Here is an 8944-nt window from a genome sequence, read left to right as displayed (position 1 = left end):
TAATCTCGTATCTCGAATCAATTGAAGTTTGAGTGAAAATTTAAGTGGATCAGTATATTGACAATCTAAGTGAATTGTTTAGAACTTAAAGTGTTTAAAGCTCAATGGTGCTAGTGATTTGTCATAAACCGATATGATCCTCTGACACGAACTCAAACAAAAATATTGTCTGTAAATATGTTTGTAAATATTTCTTTACTGCTTTATATTTCAGAAAAATACAAAAAGATTTTGATTTCACTTTATTTTCGACAACCGGATGTTTGGGATGCTGAGTTTCAAAATCTAGTATGCTGATTGTGTTTCTGAAAATAAATCAAGTTCATTAATTTAAAACTTGAAGTTTTAATATCAAAAATCAAAAACAGTTTGTGATATCTCCTAGGTCATTAAGTTGGACTTGGATGATTAACTGTAAGGAAGTTGGATTTTTATATTGTTAATAAATCTGTAAAAGAGTCAGTTTTCGATATTGGATTCTTAAATACTGCCAAATCTATGAAGATTGTTGATAGGAGAAGTGTTTTAGAAAGTTGAATTGAGCCAGATTACGATTTTTGGAAAATTGAATGATCAAGACGTTGCTACTTATAAACGTTTAAGTGTTGCAGATGTGATTCCAGATTACGATCCCGACAGCCGAGTCTTAGGGGGAGTCTGAAGACGAGCTCGAAGCAAGGGGGAGCTTGTAACCGGAAAGCCAGGTGTCGATCCCAAAAGCACGGAAGCTTAAAGAAAGGGGGAGCCTGAAGGAAGTAATTTTGAAAGAGAAAAAATATAAAGATTGATGGATGCTTACAATGTTAGACAGTTTGGAAAGAGAGAGAAGATAGATCAAGACTGAAGATTATCGAAGACTCGATGCCAAAGACTTCGTCAACATCCACGGGGGAGTCTGTTGGTGCATTAATGTCTGTTAACTTCGTCTTGTATCGAGTCTTGTAACCAGATAGGATAAAACAGTGGTCGATAGGCTAGAAATTAGGTTTGTGTGTGTGATAACTATTTCGCACGAAATGGCCAAAGACCATTTTGCACGAAATGGAGAAATCCATTTCGTACGAAATGAACTAAAGTCATTTCGTACGAAATACCCGTGTCTATATATATCAGAGCATGGTTTGTCATTTGTAACGATTGGAATTTGGTAGCGAAGCTCTGCCAAATTGTCTCCAGGTGCTGTAATACTATTAAATCAATACAAGAGACATTTAAAGTGAATCAAGCTGTTATCAAGTCCATTTCATCGAATTCCGCCTTTGATTCAGATCAAAATCTTCTGAACGACTCGTTTAGGTCTGCGAACGATCCTACAAAGATCAAGCTTAACGAATAATTGAGGGATTTGAGTGTGTAGTTATAATAAAAGTTACAAAGAATTCTCCTATAATTAAGGAGACTAAATCAAATGAAAAATAAACAAGATAAATAGAATAATTACAAAGATTATAAATCTTTTCTGCTAATACCACCCTTCAATCGAAATGGTGGTGGTCCAAGCCGTAACTTGTCACGAAAAACTTCAAACTGAGCGCGCTGGAGACTCTTGGTAAAAATATCAGCCACCTGTAGATTGGTTGGAACAAATTTGGTATATAGTTTGCCAGAATTGACCAATTCACGAATAAAGTGATAATCCAAATCAATGTGTTTAGCACGCTTATGGGACACTGGATTTTGAGTCATGAATAAAGCACTCTTATTATCACATAGCAATGTAGGACGATCAGGTGGCAGCGCATGGAGTTCCCTTAAAAGATGCGTAATCCAAACCAATTCAGCAGCAGTGTTTGCCATTGCCTGATACTCAAACTCACAACTGGATCGGGATACAGTAGGTTGCTTCTTAGCACTCCAAAAGACCAGATTTCCACCAAGAAAAATAGAGTAGCCATATGTGGAGCGACGTGTATCAAGACAATGAGCCCAATCAGCATCAGAGTACCCAATGATAGAGGGCGAATGAGGACGACTATAGGTCAAGCCAAAGGATATGGTATCTTTGACATACCGTAAAAGACGTTTGACTGCCCGAAAGTGATCGACAGTCGGATGATGAAGAAACTGTGAGAGCTGATTTACAGCATAAGATATATCCGGCCTAGTAATAGTCAAATACCACAAAGCACCAAGCAAGGAACGATAAAGAGTAGGATCCGAATAAGGAACACCATTTGCTGAAAACGACTCATGTGGAGCAAGGGGAGTGCTGACTGGTTTAGCTTCAAGTAACTGTGCGTGAAGAAGAATATCGGCCGCATACTTTGCTTGAGTTAGAAAAAGACCAGTGTGAGTATAGAGAACTTCGAGGCCCAGAAAATAATTAAGATCCCCATGGTATTTGATGGCAAACTCATGATGAAGATGAGAAATAAAGGTAGTGATGGCAGTGTCATTATTTCCCGTAAGTATAAGATCGTCAACATAGACGAGCAAATACATAATGTGAGACTCTTTGCGGAAAACAAAGAGAGATGTGTCCGCATGACTGCAAGAAAAACCATAAGAGATAAGAAACGTGCTTAAACGTTGGAACCAAGCATGCGGAGCCTCTTTAAGACCATAGAGGGCCTTGGATAACTTACAAACATAGTTTGGATATTTAGAATCCACAAATCCAGGTGGTTGCTCCATAAACACAGTTTCATTCAGATTCGATTTAGGAAAGCATTCTTAACATCAAGTTGATGCAACTTCCAGTTATTAAGTACTGCTAGTGAGAGCACAATGCGGATAGTGGAAGCTTTAACGACAGGACTAAAAGTATACGAGTAGTCTATCCCTGGGAGTTGAGTGAAACCTTGAGCCACCAGTCGTGCCTTATACCGTTCAACGGTCTCATAAGAGTGATATTTAGTGCGAAACACCCATTTAGATCCAACGATATTCGTTGAAGATGGGCGTGGAACTAACATCCATGTGTTATTATGTTGTAAGGCGTTGATTTCGTCAACCATTGCTGCTATCCATTTTGGGTCTTTAGCCGTAGATTTAAAACCACGGGGTTCACTATTAGATGATAAGGCAACATGCAAAGCATAAGAATTGAGAGAAGCAATATCAGTGGTATACTTTGGTTTGAAAATTCCTGATTTTGCTCGTGTTGTCATGGGGTGTGAGTTTGAGGGTAAGAGGTGGGCCACGGGTGGTAGTGGATCAAGGATGGGTTCGGGCATAAGGGCTGGTTCGGGTGAAGGAGAGGATGGTCCAGTAGACTCGGTAGTGGGCTCAGGTTGTAAAGGCGAAGAAGGCTCAGATAAGTGGGTTGGGCTCGAAGGATGGGCCTGGGAATTTGAGGTGGTGGTTGGGATGGGTGTTGGGCCTGGTAGAACGGTTGGCAAAGGTGGGTCAGGAGAGGTACAAAGTGGGCAAACGTGGGATGGGCCAAAGTTATTAGGGTTGGTTGTAGTTGGGCTTGGGGTGGATGGTTTTTGTGATAGTAAATGGGATGGAGTGGAGTAGGAATTTTCATCACAGAAAGTAGTAATGGCTAATTTTTGCAAGTCTAGTTTGTTAACAGTACCTTCAAATGGAAAAGAAGTTTCATTGAAGCGAGCATGGCACGAAATATAGATTTAATTAGTGGCTGGATCGAGACAGCGAAAACCTTTATGAACAGTATTGTAGCCAATGAAGACACATGGGAGGCTTCATGGTTCTAATTTATGCTTTGCATAGTCTCGTAAATAAGGAAAAACGAGGCAACCATAGACCCGAAAGTTGGAGTATTGAGGCACCTGATTAAATAAAACTTCAAATGGAGACTTGTTCTCTAATAAAGAAGATGGCACCTGGTTAATAATATAAGTCACCGAGGTGAAGGCACCGACCCAAAAATGAGTCAGAACATAAGCATTAAACAACATGGCAAGACCTATTTCAATAATATGGCGGTGTTTCCGCTCAGCACGCCCATTTTGTTGAGGTGTGTATGGGCAAGAGTATCGATGAAAAGTTCCATTGTCCTCAAAGATTTGACGAACTGTGTGATTAACAAACTCGATACCACCATCACTCTGAAAAAACCTTGATTTTTGGCGAACATTGTGTTTGAACAAGTTTAATAAATGCAGGCAGGACCCAATAAAATCCGGTCTTAGTTTTAAGTGGGTAAAACCACGTAAACCTAGAGTAATCATCCACAAAAATAACGTAATAGCGAAAGCCATCAGAAGAGGTAATAGGGACAGGTCCCCACAAATCACAATGAACCAAATCTAATGGAAAAGAAGCACCTTTTTCATTAGAAATAAAAGTAGACGTTGTCCCTAAGCAAGTTGACAAGAAGCACAAATAGTAGGTTTAGGCAACAAAGATGTAACAGAAAAAAAACCAAACTTGTTCAAGACAGAAATCACATCAAAAGAAACGTGTCCTAAACGTGCATGCCATAACTGAAAAGATGCTTTATTGGAGACATCAGCAACAAAAGCTCGCGGGCCATCCTTAAGCACATAAAGTCCATCAGCACATATTCCTTTAGCGAGGACCTGTTTTGTCAACAGATCCTGTATATGAAAATAATGTTGAGAGAACAATACATCAACAGGATGATCAGCAGTCAACTTGCTTATAGATAATAATTTCTTGGTAAAATTAGGATCAACAAGCACATTACGTAGCTTAATATTATGGCAAAGATTATATGACCCCATGTGAGTAATGGGAAGTTGCTTACCATCTCCAAAAACAACTTTATTATTACCTTTGTAAGGACTAGAATGATGAAGACATCCTCATTCGGGGCCATATGATTAGAAGCTCCAGAATCACCTGTCCAGTCTGGAGTATCAGCAGTGACATGGCACTAGGCATGGAATGCCTTGGCTAAAGAATCATCCAGCGAAGGAGCCTGAGTTGCATATGTATGAAGATTCGGATAAGCCGATGCATAGTGGCCGTTGGTACGGCAAAGTTGGCAGTGAGGTGGGCGACGATTGCTGCCACGACCCTTAGTAAAGGAACCACGAGAGAACCACCATGAGAAGAGGAGACACGGCCCCGACCAAAGTCACGCCGTTTCTGGGAAGTAAGCGCAGTTGGTGGGGTGACAGTGCCATGAAGGGACTGTAAAATAATTCATGACTTTCTGCTTGAGCAACAAGATCCCGAAATAGAGGAGCCAGCTTGGTCGCACGTAAGGCGGTAGAGAAAACCTCAAAAGAGGGTCCGAGCCCACAAAAACCAATGAAGTTTGTCGATATGAGCAACCGGGTGTCCGATTGCATCAAGTTGTTCACAAATAGGCTTAAAACGGCGAGAAAAATCCGTAACAGAGGATGCACCTTTAGTTAACTGACGAAGAGAATCACGCAGAGACTGGATACGTTCAACTGAAGCATTGCTGTAGGCGCTTTCTAAGGCTATCCAGATCTGGCATGCACCGGTGAGGCCGAGAACCTCTGCTGCAGCCTCCTCGGTTAAGGAAGGGAGGAGAAGAAGAGCAGCTTTTTGGTCGTTGGTAGTCCAGGAGACAAACTCGGGATTCGATTTGGTCTTATTATCTTCCGTAAGGGTCTTAGGCGGCGGTTTAGAAGAGCCGTCGATGTGACCTGAGAGGTGATGAAGGGCCACTAAAAGGCGCATATGATTGCGCCACACCAAATAATTTGAAGCGGAAAGTTTGATAGGGGAAAGGTGAGGGTAAGTCATGGTGGTGAGGGAATCAGCAGCGGCCATAGTTACCAAGAAGAAAGAAACGTAGGGGAGAGGTAAAAGGAGGGAGGCGAGTAGGAGATTAGGATCGAGGGGTTTTTTTGTTTTGTTTTATTAGGCTAATACCATGTAGAGATGGTTAAGATCAACCTCAATGAATAATTGAGGGATTTGAGTGTGTATTTATAATAAAAGTTACAAAGAATTCTCCCATATTTAAGGAGACTAAAGCAAATGAAAAATAAACAAGATAAATACAATAATTATAAAGATTATAAATCTTTTCTTCTAATAATGTACTTTGTTGTGTAAAACTTCTGATATTTTGGTAGGTTCATCATTCGTGTGGGACTATGTGTTGTTATTTTTTTAAGATCTGGCTTTTCTCTTGACTGAGGTTGAGGACAATGGTTTCTCTCAGCTCATTTTTTTGATTCCCTTCTTTAAGAGGTCATTTTGATTAAGTTCTTTGACTTTGAAGAGGTTGTGATGCCTGAAGTCAAATTTCGCATCTTGGCGAGGCAGAATCGGAGGACGAATTGCAACCCCTTCTGCAGCCAGTCACACTCTAATAAACTCATTAACTCTTATTCTTCAATTAATTTATATACAACATTAAAAAGTTTATAAATCTAATCTAATCTAACTTATAATAAAAGACTCCAAATAATGGCACATGTCATTCTCTCCATCAACCTCATAAATTTTATTTATATTTTTAATAAATTTTTTTAATATTAATATTAATTAATAATCTATATATAGATATTACTTATTTTTATCCTTATCTTTATCTAAAATTAATAAATAACTTCAATTTTATAATTTAGACCCTTTGTTTTTTTACTTTAATCCTAACTTTTTTTTTATTTTCAATTTTGGTCCACCATACTTTTTCATCTTTACCATGTTTTTTTCGTTTCGTTCTAAATTTTGTGAGTTAACGCATCGCAATGTGGCAGTGGGGTTCAACATTTTTTCGTATATTTTTTTTCCGTTTGACTTACTAGTCGCATCACATCTATTTTTCTACGTTTGACAAGTTCGTCCAACACGCGAGTCCTGGATTGAAACACCCCAATCGCGTAATACAACAACACGCGGCAGAAATATCGGGGAGTCATGTTACAAATTGCTCACAACTACTAGTACTAAATTGTTTCAATATCATTAACATCGTTTTACAAACAAAGAATACATGTAATTGGTCTTTTGTTTTAGAAGTCTATGGCCCGAATGCAGTCCTATGCGTTGCATGCTTGAAACAGTCGAAAACCTAAAACCTGAAACATATGCGAAAAACAGTCAGCATAAAAATGCCGGCGAATACATAGGTTTTATTAGCCAAGTAAATGGCAAAACATTTGGTATTGCAATACTTTAACAGACGAGAGCTGTCAATCGAAAATAAATCTTGAAGCCAAAGAATGGCAAAAATTTAGTATTGCAATACATAATCTTAATTGTGAAAACTCGTGACAAAATAGGTTTGTATATGGCGATATGATTATTACTAAGTCATTTTATGTCTTACATCGTAATCTCGTTTAAACCATCGTAAAAACTCGTTAATATGTTATTAGAAATCCAATCGGGGATTAATAATAAGTGTTTTGAAATAAATCAAAACTTCTGTAAGTATTATATATAAATCAAATCAATGAGTCATGATAATACAAATATCTTCTAAGAATCTAACATATAAAAATATGGGAGATTCTATGAAGATTTCGATAATCAAACATTGAAACAATCATACACAAAATCCTAAAGTGATCCAGATAACGCTACAAGAATAATAAAATAAGAACACTTATATATAGGAAGTACCAACGGCGTATCAACCATGTTCTTATATTATTACACCCGTTTTGTTATCTAAATCACAGCTACCACATAAACACATAAGCGCCAACTTGTTCCATCTCGTAAACAAGCATTAAAGTACACAATGAGTCCAAACAGGGGCTCCAATATTAGTACTCTAAACATCCCATATAGGTCTAGCTATGAAGATAAATAGATACTACAGGGATCAGGTTCTCGTTACCTTGTCTAATCTAACATGCATTAAAGTACACAATGAGTCCAAACAGGGGCTCCAATATTAGTACTCTAAACATCCTACAAGTATATCCAGCTATGAAGATAGATGGATACTTCAGGGATCAAGTTCTTGTCACATCGAATCACTGTATCACAATATCCTAAATCCTAATGGTGATTCGGGATAACGCCACGAAGAGTAATACAATAAGCACACTTATATATAGGAAGTACCAGCGGCGTATCCACCACGTGCTTATTGTATTATCTAGTTTCTTTATCTAAATCGCCAACAACCTACACACAACCAACCATCGAGTCCTAAAGTACTTCTTAAAACCATACTACGAAGAGAGGAAGATCTAAGGCTATAAATCAAATATCCTATAAGAATCAAACTATGAAAGATAGGTAGATCACTTAAGGATTTAGATAAACATCGCATTTGCATAATCAGAATAATACACATAAAAGCACTTAGTGAACACATATATGCCATACATTTTGAAAACCAATCGATTACACATATGAATCACCCCAAAACATTTGAAAATGGTAAAAGAGGGGAACTATGTAATCGCCTGGGATTGCGTACAGTTCCGGTTCAAAGGGTATAACAAAGCTCAAAGACCAAGGGTTCAAGTGTTGAAGCGGTTCGTAGGGTAACGGATACTATGTTAGCAAATCAACACCTAAATCTGAAGATCGGATAGAATGAGGTCTTGTAAACCAAACGAGTATTGGAACTCATGTGATATGGTTTAACAAAGCCTACATTCTAATTTGGAACCTATCCTAAGTGCTTACGACCCATTACGACCTATTAAGGTAGCCTATGCCACCTTAACGCGTCGTTCGCGTGAAAGCGCGTTCGAGACACCTAACTAGTTCTATTACAAGTATTATATGCCTTAACATATCTAATTATGTTATATAATCAGTTTAGATGTCAAAACATGTGTTACATATGCTTAAAATGAAATTATGTGTAAAAAGGGTATTTTGATCATTTTCCTAAGGCATATAAATTACCTATCATACAACTAACTAAACGAAGTGACCATAAAGTATAACTCGGAAGGTTATTCCCTATACAACTATGGTCACAATATATGTTTGGTCAGATCCTAAAGATCGACCAAACGGGTCGGGTTCGGAAGTCTAAGCGGTTGTTTAGACCGCTTATCTTACGAGCCTATACAAGCATTAAACTAAAAGTGACGAGTTAAACATGTTAAAACAT

At 38.2% G+C, this 8944-nt stretch overlaps 2 protein-coding genes across 2 annotated transcripts; both read right to left on the bottom strand.

Annotated features, from left to right (window-relative positions):
• Positions 1 to 1446: 1446 nt before the first annotated feature.
• LOC110894317 (uncharacterized mitochondrial protein AtMg00810-like) lies at positions 1447 to 2634 on the bottom strand. The gene has a single exon (XM_022141528.1). It carries the CDS (start codon positions 2632 to 2634, stop codon positions 1447 to 1449), a length of 1188 nt encoding a protein of 395 aa, XP_021997220.1.
• A 14-nt stretch (positions 2635 to 2648) lies between these two features.
• Positions 2649 to 3110, bottom strand: LOC110894309 (uncharacterized mitochondrial protein AtMg00820-like). Its single transcript, XM_022141514.1, has one exon. It carries the CDS (start codon positions 3108 to 3110, stop codon positions 2649 to 2651), a length of 462 nt encoding a protein of 153 aa, XP_021997206.1.
• Between the last annotated feature and the right edge of the window lie 5834 nt (positions 3111 to 8944).

This window comes from Helianthus annuus, chromosome 17, assembly GCF_002127325.2.
Source record: "Helianthus annuus cultivar XRQ/B chromosome 17, HanXRQr2.0-SUNRISE, whole genome shotgun sequence".
NCBI lineage: Eukaryota > Viridiplantae > Streptophyta > Magnoliopsida > Asterales > Asteraceae > Helianthus > Helianthus annuus.
The sequence above is the reverse complement of the archived record's forward strand: the minus strand, read 5'-3'. Positions and strand labels throughout refer to the sequence as shown.

What these genes read in the sequence shown, in the direction of transcription:
- LOC110894317 (XM_022141528.1), bottom strand. Translation starts at nt 2,634, where the DNA reads ATGGAGCAACCACCTGGATTTGTGGATTCTAAATATCCAAACTATGTT.
- LOC110894309 (XM_022141514.1), bottom strand. Translation starts at nt 3,110, where the DNA reads ATGACAACACGAGCAAAATCAGGAATTTTCAAACCAAAGTATACCACT.